The sequence below is a fragment of the Lampetra fluviatilis genome, chromosome 3 (genome assembly GCF_964198595.1).
Source record: "Lampetra fluviatilis chromosome 3, kcLamFluv1.1, whole genome shotgun sequence".
Lineage (NCBI taxonomy): Eukaryota > Metazoa > Chordata > Hyperoartia > Petromyzontiformes > Petromyzontidae > Lampetra > Lampetra fluviatilis.
In genome coordinates this window covers 21,277,216-21,295,416 of record NC_136277.1, presented here as the reverse complement: position 1 = coordinate 21,295,416, position 18,201 = coordinate 21,277,216, and the positions used below count along the sequence as shown (strand labels likewise).

General features: G+C 42.2%; 1 protein-coding gene across 22 annotated transcripts in view; it reads left to right on the top strand.

The window, feature by feature from the left end:
• LOC144954343 (tropomyosin alpha-3 chain-like) overlaps positions 1-17,217 on the top strand; it is a 58,328-nt gene extending 41,111 nt beyond the window's left edge. For 4 of the 22 annotated variants that reach the window (XM_078884910.1, XM_078884904.1, XM_078884976.1 and 1 more), the window contains 2 exons: positions 5,541-5,643; positions 6,365-6,452. In XM_078884910.1, the coding sequence (XP_078741036.1) occupies positions 5,541-5,620 (80 nt within the window). In that variant the 3' untranslated portion in view covers positions 5,621-5,643; positions 6,365-6,452. The other 18 variants (XM_078884892.1, XM_078884873.1, XM_078884964.1 and 15 more) reach the window with 12 other exon arrangements.
• The last annotated feature ends 984 nt before the right edge of the window (positions 17,218-18,201 follow it).

Below are 18,201 nucleotides of genomic sequence, written 5' to 3'. Positions count from 1 at the left end.
TTGCACAGATGCATTCATTCTACATATGTAAATATAAATACATTTTTATTCATTCAACTCATACCCTTTCATTTCTATAGACTCAACTCCATATTTTCCTCTGCTTAAATATGTGCATTGCATCTGTGTTTGAAAGGATTTTATTTCGCAATTTATTTGCAACGTATATCAGTCATTTCTGTTTATTTTATATACTTTATATTTGACTTGCATTCTGACCATACCACCTGGATGATTGCTTTCCTGCCTGGATATCTGCTTCTACTGTTCTCTCTTTGGCTACTCACACACAATTCTATGCAATGAAACCTACACACTTTCAAACCTGGAATCAAACATGCACACCTATGGCTTATACTTACACACAACACATCCCACACACACGAGTCAACGAACATCTCTATATTATAAAACCTGCAAACTCATACCGCCACTCGCACACAAATAACTACTTCACAAGTACACTTACACTCGCAAATACTCGCCAACACCCAAATGCATGTACACACAAACATTTTAACACACACTTGACTATACACACACGCACACAACAAACATACCTGATCACGTACACATCGTTTCAACAATCATATATATGCCCACTCACATACACACGCTTTCCTCTCCTCTTACATATACAATGCACCACACATTTGTACACACATCGTACACACATACTCTCGCATGCACACACATGCAACAAACAGATGAGCTGTACTCTCAGAAGCTCAAGTACAAGGCTATCAGCGAGGAGCTGGACCATGCTCTCAACGACATGACCGCCATGTAAAGGCCTCCCTCCTACTATGTGTGCCTTGCCCCCCTTTGCATTGCCGCTTGCTGGGGCTCACTGGCCTCTGACTTCCCTTAATGCTGCATAACTCAAACAGACCCCCACATTCCCCTGACTGCAGTGTTTTTTTTACTTTCTTTGTTTTTTACTGTGTTTTACTAACTAAAGTTTGCAGTTGCTTGGCTTGGATCGTTTAACGTTGATTAGGTTTTTGCTTATATTTTTTTAAGGTTACACTTTAGCCTTGTGAGCCTTTACGTAAATTTAAGAACGTTAACATTCACTCACGTTAAGCGTGACAGGACGCTTAAGGTTCCCTTGTAGTTCTATGTAAATATTTTTGCTCGTGTTCCCTGTAGCTGAGATGTCCACTTTGCATGGAAATTTATGGGCATTGCCACTTTTCCATTACGGTGCAATTTTTCTGTTTGGAAATGGGTCATATATTGATAATTGCACACTACATTGTAATGCAGTTTATATTTAGTAACACTACAGAGCTAATACTGGACTAACAAATCTTACAAATGTTTTATTTGTAAGGTGCGTGTCTTTGTATATACACTACCTATGTACTGTATATACAAGTATTTGCGGCTCCGGTGTGTTTTTTTGACGTAGATTTTTTTTGTATTAAATATTGAGAAAATAATTGAAAAGATTTTATACTGTTAATGAAAATAATGTATGTAGTTCAATCAAGCACTTTATCCGTTGTTATTTATTGAATGGTACATATCTTTTCTCTTCACTTTCACTTTATGTAGTGTGTGATAGATCTTCCTCTGCATCTTTTTCTTTTGTCTGTTCTTTGTCCGATCCAACAGATGAGTTGTATTCACAAAAGCTCAAGCACAAAGACATCAGCGATCAGCTGGGGAACACCCTCACTGAGTTATCATCCATGGCTGTGGCCAGCTTACATTATTAGTGGTTCATAGAGAAATCTGCGGAAGCACCATTTTATCTTTAAGAGAGACCCATGTCTTAGGAATTATTAGCACACACCTTTACCTCAATGTACGACCACGACAATGTACTTAATTGGTATAGTAACTTAGTGCTTCTCTGAATTTCTTATGACTTCTCATTATCCTTTTCTCGCTTCATCTTTACACTGTCCTCTTACTCTCAGTGCCAGTTGATTCTTTGTGTTGCCCCCTGGGTCCATCCTTGAGCATTGCCCCTTCCAACTCGAACAAAGAGTCTGGCTGCCCCAACGTTGCTCTTATACCAGGGTAATGACGAACTATGATTGGAATTCCTGGAGAGTTTACACGACTCAAGTGGGTTTTTAACAGACATGTGGCACGTGTAAATTCCTGGGTGTAATCATGAGTTGGTGCAGTGTAAATCTGGAACGTGAAAAAATATATGTTCATTACATGTGAACGATCTGAGTAAAAAAAATAGTCCACGAGAACGTGAATTTATAACTATCACCAATGCATTTCAGTCATCATGAATGTTTGAAAATGTTATATTTTCCAAGAACATACCTGTCCTACGTTCTTTTTTCGTGAAAGTAAATATATCTTTTCTGCTTTTGGTGGCGTTCCCAGAGGGACATACCAAGTGTCCATTTTTAACATCAATCATTTCCATTTCCTGTTTCATCAGCACACTGGCTCATGGGTATTACAATAAAATACAATCACGTGTACGTTACAGCTCGAGCTGCCTGATTCATTTGGTTTTCTGTTTCTTGATTCCCTTGGGTTTCTGCCTACAATGCAGTGCCTTTGTGTTTTCAGATTGCATTTGTTTTTTTGCGCAATTTAATTTGAGATGACTTTTCATTACTTTTGTTTTCTTGCTTTGCCTGGAGCATTTAATTAACATTCTTAGTCATGGATTTTGTTGTTGTTTTAGAATAAATCATGCATAGTGTTAGCAAGATACAGTTGCTCTCTTTAATAATCTCTGGTATTAAACATGGACAGAGTAAATTAAGAAAATGGAATCATATAATTGAAACAATGGATATTTACTTTCGATCATTACTTGTATACAGTGATACCTCGGTTCACGAAATTAATTCGTGAACTGACTCTGGTCGTGAACCGAATTGGTCGTGAACCGAGGCACATTTTCCCATAGGGTTCAATGTAAATCCGGTTAATCCGTTCTGACCTTTTTTTTGGTTTTTGAAGCACAAAAATATGAAACAAATGACAATACACATTACTGTAGTACTGTACAGTATAGTAATGTATAAAGAGAGAACACTAACCTTGCTTGAGATGACTTCTGGCATGGAGGAAGGCAGGTGGGAGGCGGGTGGGAGACAGTAAGCACTCAAACGGGTGAACTGTACAGTACTGTATGTGCTAAAAAGCACACCAAAAATCAAAAAGTCACTGAAAGTGTCTTCACAGTACTCACAGTACTTCTTTCTGTGTCTCTGCTGCTCTCCACGATCTTCCTACAGGAAGTCACGACCACGTGACAGCCTGGAATTAGCATAAAAATGGCCGCGGCTCCTGTTCGTGAGCCGAAGCGGAGTTCGTGAACCGGAGCAGATTTTTATGAACTTTTCTGTTCGTGAACCGAGTTGTTCGTGAACCGAAGCGTTCGTGAACCGAGGTATCACTGTATTTAAGTTATTATGTGCAACTTAAATTATGAACAAAAGTAAAAGCATATGTAAAGTAACAATTTCTCGAATTAAGTACCTGTAGGACCTTTTGCAATATTGAATGCTTATTCATAATACTTCTGAGTTAAGTATTTTACTTAACGTGGATAATGTAATAGTGCATTTTTCGTTCTGATTTATCTGAGTTATATCGCACATGGACCCAGAATTGAAAGGATGCAGGTTTCAATCCCAATCAGGGATCACCTTAGCTCATCAATCAAACATACACCTGGGGTTGATAACATGAGTAGCTTTTTGTGATAAATAGTGGTTGTCCTGTGGAGATACTGCTTGTCATATGAATGTGGAATTTCCATCACTGGCTCAGGGTCACCAAAGAGTTGAGCACTGCTAAATGCTCATTTGAGCAGGCATAAACTTTGACTTTTACATGTTGGTTAGGCTCTACAAATACTACAATCCACTGCTGGATGAAAATCTCTCCATTGTGAATGGGATTTTTGACCATACATCACCACACTGTTCAAGGGGAGATCACAGCCGTTGCAGATCTCCCTCTCCGATGATGTTATATGTGATTTGAAACTTTCGTGACTGCAGGAATCCATACTTTTTGGTTCTTTCGGTAAAGTCACGTAGTTAGAAATAAAATAAAACAAAACAAATCGACGTTTCAATCGAAACGTCATTTCAATCGAAACGCCGTGATTTGTTCTATTTAATTTTATTTCTAACTACGTGGCAATTGAACTCAGATCGCATGGTTCATAGCGCAGTGCAGTTTAAGCACTGCACTACCAGCTTTGAATTATCCACACTTGTCTTGGCAAACTAAGCAAAGAAGTCTTGAGCATTTGAATGATTTATCAGCTTCATATTCAGATATTAGGACCATATGATAGAGCTACAATATAAAAAACAAAACATTTCCATAATGGCATAGATCAATAGCACCACTCACAGCTACAGAATGCATGGCCCACTTCGTGTGCACTTGGCCTTCAAGTGCTGTTTTAATCCGTTTACAAACATTGATTAAAGTTTCTTCGTAATCGGCTTAAAACCACTTCCGAAGCCACTTGTTGCTGGAAAGTTTTCTTAACGCGCCCCTCCAAATTAATCAGTTTACAAAGAATAGTCTTTATACACAGGTGCGTGAGCAGGAGAGCTTGAGCCACTTAGAAGTTCGGATTGGAATCTGAGAAAAGCATTGCAGATGTAATCAGCAAGAGGAGGTTGCAATGATGGGTGTTGCAAGAATGAGGGTGGAAGGTTGTTACAAAGACAGCTTTTGGAGTGGACGTGCATCAGATTATTGACCGAGGGGAAAACCTAAAGCCAGTTGGTGGGATCCTATCGGAGCACACTTTTGAGTTTGGTGCTGGCTGCCACTGTCACAGGACCTAGCAGAAAGAGGTGATGATGTTGAGGTGTTGTGACGTCGGTGATATTTTCAGTGCTGACGTTCACATAAACCTCAACTTAGGAAAACAATGTCATTGCAACATTTTACTTGCAAATGTGATATTTTAAAACAAACATGGTATTTTGGTATGGAGATTGAGTAGAATATTAATAAAATGATTTGTTATTATAGCTAACGTTTACAGTTATTACTATGCAACAGACAAACGTAGCTGTCTTATCCACACCCGTGATTTATTTTTGCTGTATTTGAATAGCTTGAACAATTCCAAGGAAACACTTTGCAAATACCACACTGCTTCAAAATGAGTGTGGCTGGTTGTGTGTTAATTCTTCATTGACTGCGACTTCTCTGTATGTTGCCATGTCGTCGTATTCCAAGGTAATATGGGAACACGAGATTTCCAGAATGCAAGTTGTATCTGCTCTCATTCCTCCGTGTATCTTATCTGCCCCCACATAACCCTTGTGCCCTGTTTGTTATTGCATCTCTAATTTCACTAGCTACTTGTTGTCCATTGTGTCTGGTATGTCATATTCACCAACCGTGCTCTGTGTGTTCTCTCCCACCTATGCTTTTTTGTCCACTTATTTTCCTTATCGTATGTCCTCCATACATCTTGTTCTTCACAACGTACGTTCACATATTTGGCATCCCTCGTTGTTGTGTTCGTCCCCTGTGCCGTGCATCCTTTGCGTTCACGTGTGAGCGACACACAGATCGGCACCAGCGGGAAGTGGACAGGACGGTTCTCCTGACTAACCAGCTCAAGCTTGCCCTCTCAGAACTCAATAACTGACTGTTCTCTGCCTGCTGCCACTGGTGCACACATCTCCTCCCTTAACACTCGGCTCAAAATGCTGCACTGCATGTTTGTACCTAACCTTATTGTCTGAAATAATAATAACAACAATCTTTTTTATGGACATCCTCCGGCCAGATGGTTCTCTGGTTAGAATGCTCATCTCACAATTCAGAGGTTACGAGTTAAAATCCTGGTTTGGGGTGCAGACTAATTCAACTGTCCCTACAGTAATAATGAGTACCACTTTGTGGGAGTCAGCAGTGGCTGTATTGAAAGACTGCTCCGCCATGGCAATACGGAATTTCCACCGCTGCCCCCTATACTCATTTGAGCTGGGAGACAATTTGACTTGTAATGGACAATGGCACGGGGAATAGCGAAATAGGTACTCAGATGAGTCAGAGAGTACACAAAATACGTATGCGTTAAAGTGTGCTGCACCAGAAGCGGGTATTAATCGATACTTTAATACCTTTTGCTGCAAAATACTATGTTAATGTAGTTGCATGTCTCTGTTGTTCAGCAGCTGCTTTAGATAAGTCGACTTTCCAAAGGGTAGAAGTGCACGTTTTCTGCTGACGGAATAAGGCACGCCGGAGATAATGCATGTTTTTTTGTTTAACATCGCGCACATTTTCTGAATTCTAACCTGCTTGTGTAATGTTGTCTTGTTCCCATTAATTCTGCCCCCTCCCCCGCACCCCGCCCTCCCCCAACCCCACCCCCTTCCACACACAGACAAACTTGGCCAGGTTAAAGAAGATAACGTGGGTCTGCACCGGGTGCTCGATCAAACCTTGCAGGAGCTACACAGCTTGTAGAGCAGCCTCGCGACTCGCGCGTGTAGGGGCCGTGCGTCGTGCGTCTCGGGAGTTTAGCCCGAGACAACTCGCACGCAGTTTGTGGGATAATCATATATATATACAGTCTTGTGTTCTCGTGTAAATGCAACACATGTTACTCGTCCGTAAAACAGAAGGTCACGTGAAAATGGTAAATAGAGAATTTTGAACACATACTGGATTCATGAACTAATGACCGTAACTAATTGTGAAATTACACAAATTGTCGTGCAAATGTGAAATGGTGCATGCTGCCTGAGAAAACCTAGACAATGACTTGGGAGTCTTGTGAAATGGATATTTCGGTTATTGGGGTGGGGGGGTAAATGTTACTGATCTGGAACTTGTGTATTTTTCTCAAAGCTGAGTAATCAGCACTGGTGAGCAATGTCAGAAACCTGTGCATATTGTACGCCTTGGCTCTCGCCCAACTGTTGGCTGGCTTCGTCCAAGTATTTTCTTTCCCTCTCGTTTATTGCATGTGCACCTGGAGTGTAAATCGACACAGGCACTATGCAATATTCATCAGTTGTCACAAGCGCTGGCAAGCACTGACAAGCTCTATATTGGGATTATAGATTGGTCGCACGAGTGTCTGCGAACACTAAATTAGCCTGTGCATTACTTGAATACGCATGAGTGATATACAGAATACGTTCATCGATTGAAAGTATGATTTGGAAGTTCTCTAAGACTTGATTTGGCATGATCGAATAACAATAATGGACCTTCTAGATTTGAAATTTTAATATCCCTGACAAAGTACTGAGCCAGAGCCACAATGCCTGGTTTTGGCCTTGCTCAAGCAACTGACGAAATAGCCCTAATCAAATGCTAATTAATGTACAAGTCACTTCGTCCTTGCTTGACACAGCATCGGGATAAAGCACATTTGCATTGGCAGGCTTGATCCAGATGTGAAATGCGACATTGCCATGACGGGTCAGCCTCTGTAGGATAACCACATTGTACCAAACCCTGCCGGAAAAATAGTATGCACTTAATTCAGTTAAATGCCTGCCCTTGAGAGCATCGTCTAAGTAAATGTGCTGAGCGTAACACTCATCTGCACAGGTACAGAGATGTAGTTCTTGGGTGAGGTAGATCATTTAATGATTTCAATATCACTTTTCTTTTTCACCGTAATGCCATTTATTTACACACACAGATCAAGAGTGTAATGTGATTTACTTGTGAAATAGACACAAACAGCACAAATGGAATATGATTGATATAACAATGGTATCTCCTGCTGCTTACAGCACCCTTAATCCTTGTGACCGCGTATTGTGGTTGCACAGGCGTTTTGCATATGTGGACACTCATTATAGCTTCAAGCGTCTCGTGCATTGCAGATGGTTCGAATCTGCTCACTGGTGCACACATTGTGTGACATCTGTAGAGTAACCAATGTGTGTTCTCAGATGTGTACAACATACATTGTATGGCAGTAAGAGCTACCATGTTATAATTATTATAACTGCTTGCAGCATTCTTCATGATGTGTCCATGGTGATTGACGAAATGTGCACCGGTAAGGTAGAATAATGGATTGTTCGTGCTGTGAATGGAGTTTACAGTTCAATACGTAAAAAATTATAACTCAGCTTGGTGGGCTCTGACACTTTATAGTGATTGGTAATGTTATCTGCGAGGTGCTTTGTCCATTTCTTCTGTAAGGTTTCCTTTGGCGAGATGTTAACAACCGTGGGGCACCACGGTGGCGTGACGTTAACTGCCTCGCTTGGTAGAGGAGGTGGTGGGTTCGAACCCGACCTTGACGCCTGTACATTTGGAGTTTGCATGTTCTCCCCGTGGTTGCATGGATTTTTCTCTCCGGGTCCTCCGATTTTTCCTCCGCATTTAGAAACATGCGTTTAGAGTATTTGGCTGCTATAAATTTCCACTTGATCAGCAACTTCGTTGAGCTATCATTTGTGGCCAGGTCGCTTGTGAAAAAGAGCTACACAGCTCAGTGGGCTTAAATAAAAAAAGTTACTTTGCTAAAGTTATTTCACATTTCTCTTACCTATCAAACTATATCTCGCTTAATCGAATTTGTGGTATGATGCTAGATTTAAATATTCTCTCGTGTCCAGGCAGGCAGCCCATCATACTTTTTTTTTCTCGTAGTTTCCTGCACAATAACCGCATCACTCTCACACTGTGACAAACACTGTGGCACGTGATCGATTGTCAGATGTGCACTGTGAGCCTAAGATAGGCTCAATTGGATAAGGCATACTCTTATACTGGGCTCAAAAGTGGTTTAATTGTAAACCAAAAAGCTTGTTTAACCTGATATTCCAATTGTAATATATCGCTGCATATGAGCTGTTTGTCCATTTGTTATATTACTTAGAGATCTACCGAGTGCAGAAATTACGTATTTGACAAAAGCACGTGGATAGTTCTACGCGTATTTGTACAGTTCTTACTCTTGATAAATCGGCAGTACCATTGGATATTCACATCAGTTGCTCATGGGTCAGTTGGGTGTATTCAATTTTCAAGAGTTGGCTTAGCCGCTAATGAGCTTGTACCTTTAAGCCTGGCTCACACTGGAGAACACAACCTTTGTAATCCAACGCCTCTGTAATGAAAACTACACAAAGGAGTTGATTTGAGCTCAATGTTAGGTCAAAATTGAGTAGCTCACAACATGCAAGCCAATTGCACAAATCATCATTCTATAAAGCTAAGAATAATGAAGACATTTCTATGGAAAATTTACAGGTTAAAATTACTCTGTCTCATTATATCATTACTAGCAGGTGTACCCGTTCTTCGCACGAAAATGAATAGTTTAGTCCTAGTATATATAGTACAGTATATAGATCCCCCCCCCCTCCAGACGCGCATTTGTGCGGGATACACGGCCTACGCGGAGAGTTGGGGAGGGGGATGTGTGACGTCGGCAGGTACACTGCGTGACGCTGCCGCATGCGGGTGACATCACAGATGTGACGTCACCACTCGCCGTGCAATACATTATATCGATTATTGCGCCCCCCCCCCCCCCCCAAATACAATTGTGTAGAATCTGGAAGCTACCCACATGCCAAATTTCAAATTTGTTGCATGTTGGGAAATATGCTAAACATTTCGATCAGACGCAAATATTCACTAATTTCCCTTTTATATATATAGATGGGGTAAATGTCGATTTAAAGCTTTCGTGACTGCAGGGATTCATCGTCTTGGTTCTTTTGGTAAAGTCACGTAGAAGGAAAATAATAAAAATAAACAATTCTCACGACGTTTCGGCCACAACGCAAGCAGCCGTCTTCAGGTGGAGAACAGGTCTGTCAAGTAGACAGAGTCTGAATGGCACGCCCCAGGCTTGGAGCGACTATTTATGCTGGGGTGTTTGCCAGTTTTCCTCAATGTGTTTCACCAATACTACATTACATCCATGACTTGAGCAGAATCGTTTAATATGAAGATGGAGACAAATACCACCATATATTTCGGGCCCTGTCTCCCATCTTCAAGAGATCGCTCTGGAGAACAGTTGGAGAGAACGACTGGACATCTGTGACTCCTCCTTAGATGTTTGGAGTCAAGTTGGAAGCCAAGTTCAATGTAGAATCCGGTCAGGTGGCACTGTGGGTAGGGCGATAACTCATTGGAAAGGACACGAGTTCACATCCTGATCCGGGCTTTGCTCAGTCAATCAAGTATGCTTTTATTGGAAGACATCATTAGATGTCCTATGGATAGACTAGCTAATGTTATAGGAATGGTGAATTTTCACGACTGACTTTAGGCTGCCTTTGTAAATGTATTGACGCAAGCTTTATTGAGTGGGGAAATGTTTCGTGCTTGGCTCATAAAGCATTGCACCATGCAGTTTGTGCTAAATGTACATCATGTAGCCCTCAATTGTACAGCATCATGAGTATGACTACACGTTTAATAGTGGTGTATGCCATCTCTATGCAGGTATTCGCATCGTGTTGGCAGTGGGAAGATGTATAAAAATCACGGAATTATCCTTCAAACCCTGTCACTCAGCATTCGGTAATTTAAAAAAATTGCTGTGGTATATGAGCCGACACACCTGTGAATGCACACCTGCAGCTTCTGTGACGACTATGTACAGTTATCTCGTGTTGAAAGTTCCTGTGAATGCCATTGTAGTGAGCTGATCAGGCTGTAGACATGATACGCGGAACATTTTCACTTACGGAATTAAAGCCAAGTCGGCACAAAATATGCGATGTCACAATTTAGTCTTTTTTCTGACTTTAATCTGCCGCCACTTGTAGTTTTAAAATAGTTGTGTGAAAGCATGCACATCGCAGGAAACATAGAGGGGAATAACGATCCTAAAATTACAGTAATACGTGAATCTTATAAATAATTCCCTCTACCTACTAAAGCGGATGTTATAGTAATTGTTAGCACCCTGAAATTGCAATTCAGATGCCACCGGTTTACTGTCCTGGCACAGCAGATGAAAGTCCAAGTTTCTTAAATTCCATTACCTCTGTCCACCCAGCCGTATAAATGGCGACACTAGAGTCAACTGGCAGGTCACGTGTGACAGAGCAAAGTGAGTAAACCACCTCTTCAATGACGTCTGGATAGTGTGGAAGAGTAAGGTCAAATGCCCTCTAGATGGGCCCTCTAGAGCCAGCTATGGCATGAGCAAAACATTGCAGAGCTTGACCATTAACCTCGATTACTTTACCTGTAAAGTCCTTGCGGTGTCCCAAAACCTCTTGGGGAAGATCCCGTATTAGGACAATTTCATTCGTGGGTGTTTTGTATGAGAGAGTAAACTAATGCGTACTCATGAAGCCACATAGATTATATAATCCATTGTATGGCCACCGGTCTATTTTGCCACGAAAGACCACACCACCTGGTTATTCCCGTGACAGTCTCCCGTCCGAGTACTGATTTAACTTTAACTACTATTTACTGCCTAATTGTGACCTCCGCATCAGCCTCTTGACCAACATAGCATATTTCATCTGAGTCTCATGTACATTCAGTGATCATCCGCATACACTTCCCACTCGTAACGATTGCATTTGCATCCTTGTTTCTCTGTATGCTGCCGCCTCAACGCAGATTTCAAAAGCTGCCAACTTTTGCCTGAAGGAATCTTGCGTAATAGCATGTTTAGCATGTGCTTGTATCCATATTGAAGTCTGCAAATACATGCAAATCAACCGCTAATAAATGTGTTGATGTTACACTCGGTATTACGATTTTTTTTCTACGTACAGCCGAAGGTCTGGCTTCAGCAAAAAAAAACCCCATTGATTTCTTGCAGCTGACAGATGGAAAATGCATTTGAGCAGAAGAATGTTACTGTACATTAGCGTACACCTCCATTAGCGTGCCACTTATGTGGATTAGTAACCGCCCAGGGAATCGTTTAGGAAGTCGCTGGCTGTAGAAACCCTAGGAAGGCGTGTGCAGATTTTCCATTCGCACGGCATTGCGATCTTTATTTCATCCACATTTTCCATGTGCTCACAACTTTCATTTTGAATGTATGCTGGATGTTACCAGTGAAATGTATCATCTGTCACTCACATATATGTTCATTTCCTTTAAAGGAAATATCAGGCATCTAGTAAACCAGAACCAGGACTTGTCCTGGCTGAGCGACATTTCTCCATGGGCGCACCATCCGTCTGGAACTCCCTTCCACGGAAAATTCGCAGCTTGTAAGCTCCATTTTCAATGCTCAACTGTTCAGGTTGTATTATGATGAACTTTGAGCTTTGACTCCCAAGTTCTCAATCGAGCAATGCGTCCGATTCGCGATATATCTCCACGCTATGAATATTGTTTATTTTATCACACCAGTAATGCTACGTAAATAAATATGGGACGCTACGATCACCAGCTCTGCTGTGTTTAAGACCGCCGTGGGATATTGCAATACCTACTGTGGAAGCAAGGTCCAGTTTAATGAAGTTTTCAATTAAATTTGGATGTTGTATAGCATCTGTGTGCAACCTCATCTCAAGGTGCTGTACATAAAATAATGGGACTCATGCATCTCTCGTTTTATAAGCGCTGCACCTTGAGGATGCCATCTGCTAACACTCACTGCCAGCACATCTGCTTATGACTAGTTCAGATACTCCTATGTGAAGTGATGCCAATCACCCTAGGAGACATAAAATATCTGTTGCGTTCTCCCATCAGTGGTTACAATGGCCAAAACGAATGTGGTGTGGTGTTCATGTCCATTGGTGGCTCTGAACCAATGGTGTAAATTCCACATTCCTATGAGGGGGCAACTACGTCTTGCATTGGACAACCACGAGAGTATGGATATATGCACGTTGAACTTATTTTGCACCACAACTAGCTATAAGATGATACAGAGTATACATTATGATACGATTAATGGGGTTGTCAAGTAATACTTTTCGAGTCTCATGCATGTTTAAAGTATTACGTGGATACTGACAATAGCGTAACCCATTTGAGTTTCACTCGACCTCCATGGATCTGCCTTATTTTCATTTAGACCACCGGATGTTTGTACTCATGACAACCGTAAAAAACAAACACAAAGATCAAATAACTTTGGCCATTAAACTCAGCCTTTTGTATTGTTGGGGAAACCTGGCAGGTGTTTCACCTTCATGTTCAACTCGAGCTTGGTATGGTTTCAGAAACTGTACTTTGCTAAAGCAAGGTTAAAGGCACAGCCCTGCGATCGCTTGCTCTCACCACTGCTGGCAGAATTTACTTCTTCATCCAGCAGAGCCACACTGAGTCATATCACTCTTTTTTCAGGAGGATCCTGCATTGGATTGTTTTAAAGATGTTTGAATCCCATTAATGACGAGTGTTTATACAAATGGGAGGAAACCGGGGCACCCGGAGAAAATCACGTGCACACGGGGGGGGGGGGGGGGGGGACACCCCATCCCCGTACAGATGGGAACAGATGGCGATTAGTCAAGTTCTGGCGAGCCAGGGTATGGCACCTCAACTCCCACGGGAAGAGGGTTTCACTAAATGTGTGTGTGCTCCACCAACCCTCGCCTCCACAGTGCTGGATTACAGGTATGCGCCACCACTGTCGAGGGAGCTCCAGAGAAGCCCTCTACAGGGTATTTGACCTCCCCTTTCACGCTGCGAAGAGGTGGAAGCGCCCACACTTTACCCCATCACAAGTGCAACCTGTCCATTACTACTGCTGGGTGGACAGAGGCGGCGAGATTTCAGAAACTTGCACCATTATTTCAAGTGCCACGCCGCGAAATTGAATCGGTGGGCCTCTGGATTGCAAATGCGGTGTGCTAAACTTTACCGTGCGGCAGCATCCACGTGCTTACAGTATCGATAATTATGAAGACCAGGCTTTAAAGGCAGTGAGTAGAGATTGCCTATTTAAAATGTTTATTTGGACAAGAGGCCAAGTGGCTTGAGGGGGCTGATCCTCTGTTTGAACAATGAGCCGGGAAATGCTTAAGGATCCTGGGTTTGACCCCGACAACCAGCAGTTTTTAAGTCGAGCTCTCAAGTTTAGCCAGTCGGTTGCAGCCCAGCCCAGTCACCAATGGCTGCACAAAAACCACTCATCACGTTGAACGTGGCCTCTCGCTTAATTGAGGATATTCCAGCGCTGAGAACTAACAAGTGTTAACTCTGTCATGTGATGAGCACTTCTACAGCAGGACGTGTGAGATAGTGCATCACATAATGTGGATTAATGGTAATTTGAGGGACTTAAGATTTAATACTATGAAGTCATATTTCAGAAGCTGTTCTCTGGTATGCACTATTTTGTGTGACAGTTTTGAATGGCAATTTAATCTCACGATTCGACTACAAAGCAAGTGGCTGAAATAGTTTTAAAGATGTTGCTTTTTACAAAGAAAGTAACTGAATCACATACGTTCCTGTACATGCTGAAGTGTTGGCAGTGTAGGCATCAACCGTTTTTTTTTATATGGATGAACTTGACTCTGCCGCAGTAATGTGGACTTTCCATTAGGCCACCAGAGGAATTTAACATTGGCTCGTTACTCATTTGAGCAGGGAGATACTTAGAATTGTAACTTCTAATATCTCAAGCAATAAATTAGAAAACTCATCACATTCCAAAAGTACCCCCACCACCACCAACGCCGCTTTTCCCTCTGGGTCTCCTCTGCTACCCCGTGGTCTGGAATTCCCTTCCCCCATCCCTCGGCGCTGTACATGCCTCGCGCCTGTTCAAGTGGAAGCTCAAGCCCTTCCTCTTCCCCTCTCCCCGTGACTTCATTCTCTGTCAATGCAGCACACGCCCGCGTTGTCTGCGCAGCATCGCGAGACGCGACTTACACGTGGACGCGCCATTCATTCAAATTGTAACTTACGGTGCAAGTACAACAGGGGAGCCGCGGTGTGCGAGATATTAACTCCTCCGCCTGGTATGCAGGAGATCGTAGATTCGATCCCGACACTGACGCCTGTAACGTTTGGAGTTGGCATGTTCTCCCTGCTGTCGCATGGATTTTTCTCCAGGTCGTCCGGTGTTTCCCTCCACATTGAGGAACGTGTGTGTCGAGCGTCGATCTGCTATGAACGTGCACACGACAAGCCAAGTCGTTCTCATAGCCAGGTCGCTTCTGAAAAAAAGAGCTATATAGTTCAATGGGCTTTACCTGGCAAACATCAATAAATATCGTGCATCCGACTCACTTGAGGCTGAGGTATTCGTTGTGCATCAATACTGCAATGGATGTGTGTGCGCGGTTAACTGGTCAGGGCGAATACGCGACTGTTGGATGTGCGTCGTTGTGCTGTATCGTGCCGGTTCGCTCGTTCCTGACGGCTGAGCGTACGTGCTTCTGACACGCGTGTTGCAGACGGGCTCTCCAAGGCCAAGGAGGAGAACGTGGGCATTCACCAAGTGCTGGACCAAACCCTGCTGGAGCTCAACAACATGTGAAGAGCCCCCCACGTAACGTGACCCAAGCGACGTCTCCTCGACCTCCCCCCCCACCCCCACCAGCCTGCGCAGCCGTGGCCACGACGTCGCAAACGCAAAAACAAAAACCGCAACAAAGAACACGCAGCCAGTTTGTTGGTTATGGACCAATCCGAATACGAGCTCCACATAGGCCAACAATTGAGACATTCCACACACGCACACGTCAAACGAGTCCCGCGTCTTAAAGATGGGACTTTTCCCACTTTGCACAGGGAGTGCCGCGTCTTTGCTGTCTCCTCACTACTGGCGATTGTTGGTCGAAGCGATTACAACAACAACAACAACAACAAAAAACATTTTTTTTCTGGCCTGGACTTTAGCAGCTGTTTTAGACTAATTTCAGGGTGCTGATTCCAAATCTGATTTCAGATTTGCTCAATCACATCTCATTTATATGCTATCGGCATACCCCATTTTCATTGATTTTACCCGAAATTAACTCTGTCACTTACGATTGCAAGTTGTTGCGAGTCAGTGACTGCTTTAGTGTTAAAATATGGTGCTGTATTTTTAGGATAGTGTGTTTATAATATCATGTTATGTAGATATCCACATTTATTTCATCTTTTTCTTCTGCAGTTTTTATTGAAAATGCAATATTTGATATCTCAAAAATCTGATGTGATAGACAACAACTGATGCCAGATTTGGAATCAGCACCCCAAAATTACCTTAAAACCGTTGGAATACCTTATGCCAGAAAAAGTGTGTTGACCAGTGTTATTTATCTTTCTCTCTCTTTGATGTGTGTGTCGGCTTGTACCGCGTGAATTCAGTTCTTGTAGAAGCTCCCAGAACGTGGGGTGTGAAATGTTAGACACCGTTCCGAACACCACGAGGTACAATCTGAAAAAAAATCACACATCGGGGAGCTATAACAGCGCAGACTTACTCAGTGAAAAAAAAACGATTATGTTATACAAAACGTCAAAGTGTATTTGCGCTCAAACGAGAATTGGGGTGGCAACTCGTTTTGTTGATGGCCCAGAGGCAGCAGTTGAAATTCTGCATTTCCATGATGGAGCAAATTTCTCCATAAAATTACCACTGTTGACTGCCTACAAAATAATCATGATTTTGTCAACCTTTAGGAGGTGATGATCTGATCTATCTCAAAAATGGGATATGAACTTCCAATCGAGTGATCTAACTACAGCACTGCCTAGCTGGTCGTTTATGCCATGCATGGTTAATGTTGCCCGATATGCTTTTGTCTTTAGACTGCAAAATTAAATCACCACTATCACCACTTAGAGAGAATGTAACTTGTGGACCTCAAGTAATCATTTTCAAAGCATTGTGCCAGGGCTGTGAAACGTGATTTTGTGCACACATATGCGTCTTTCGAAGTGTAAACGTGTTCGCAGAGATTGCGTCATTTGTTGAATAGATATAATCGAAAGAACCGATCGATTTTATTAGAACTCCTTGTGCACACTGACCAAGTTGGCCTTAATTTTGACCAAAAATGTACGTGCCTTGGTAGACGGTATTCCTAATCAAATGTGGCACCCATTCGTCCATCGTTTAAGTCTGCCTCTTATCGTCTTAGCTCGTCCCCGCCGCCGTAGAAGGATAATGTTTTTCATTGGCTTGCAAGTGCCAGTCCTTGAGCCTCCTCGCAACGACTTACCGTGACTGTTATTGTGGTGTGGGCAGGAGGTGAGGTTGATATTGTCTTACTGGTTTAATGAAGCTACCTTAACACATTTGGCATTTATACGTTATGCAAAACAAGGCTGTATAATCGATTTGAAAGCTGTGCAATTTTAAATAAAGTTCTTAAATAAGTGAAAATGTGACCATTTATATGTTTTTTACATGTTTTTGTTATATGTAATATTTTGTTTTGTTACGTATGTGATGAAACAATATATACCATGAAGATAACCTATGTAATGTTTACATGTAGTTAAATCTTTGGCATATAAGTATAGCCCATATTACAAAGGCATGGACTACAATAATTGTTAACTTCAAGCACATTCTATAATTCAGCTTCATGCTAAATATACTGACAAGGTAACATTTACAAGTGACAACTTTCTGTCAAATCAGATCTGCACCGAATGCATCTGTAGTGTTGCATGTCTTTCCACACGGCAAAAGCTGTTCGGTTGTTTAGCTTGCGGGCAAATGATTTGTCAATTTTTCTGCCAAATGTTGGCAGAATTTTCTTATGTCAGGACATGAACCTGGCTCCTGATTTAGGGCATACATATGGAGCAGATGGCAGGGAAGCAAAAATTCAGAATAGGAATATTTATCTTGGATAAATCCGATGAGCTATGGAGCTCTTTTTCACAGATGTCCAGTAGGGGCGGGTCAAAAAGCTACAACAACAAAATATACAAAAACAATGGGAGTGGAAAGTATAGGAAAGGTAAGCAAATCACTACAAATAAATACGTAACATATATAAAGTATATAAGTTAAATTCATATTATCCCTGAAATAAACTCTCTGCATTGGCTTCCAGTAAAATCTCGGGTATAATTTAAAGTACTGCTGAAATCGGAGAATCAAGAGAAGGGTATGCACATGAGCCCTGGAGAAATGAACAACTTTTGGTGCGCCCAATGCCGATTTCACACTAACATAACCATCTCCGCTTGAAGTTGTTAATTTCCTAGATGAATATAACCATCTCCGCTTGTGCTGACCCCAGGGTCACTGTGCCCCGCCCACTTCGTTAGGCGCACTGCAAGATGACACTTGGGCCACGCCCATCTTAAACCTTTAAAAACAGCTTGCCTTTTGGAGCTTTCCCC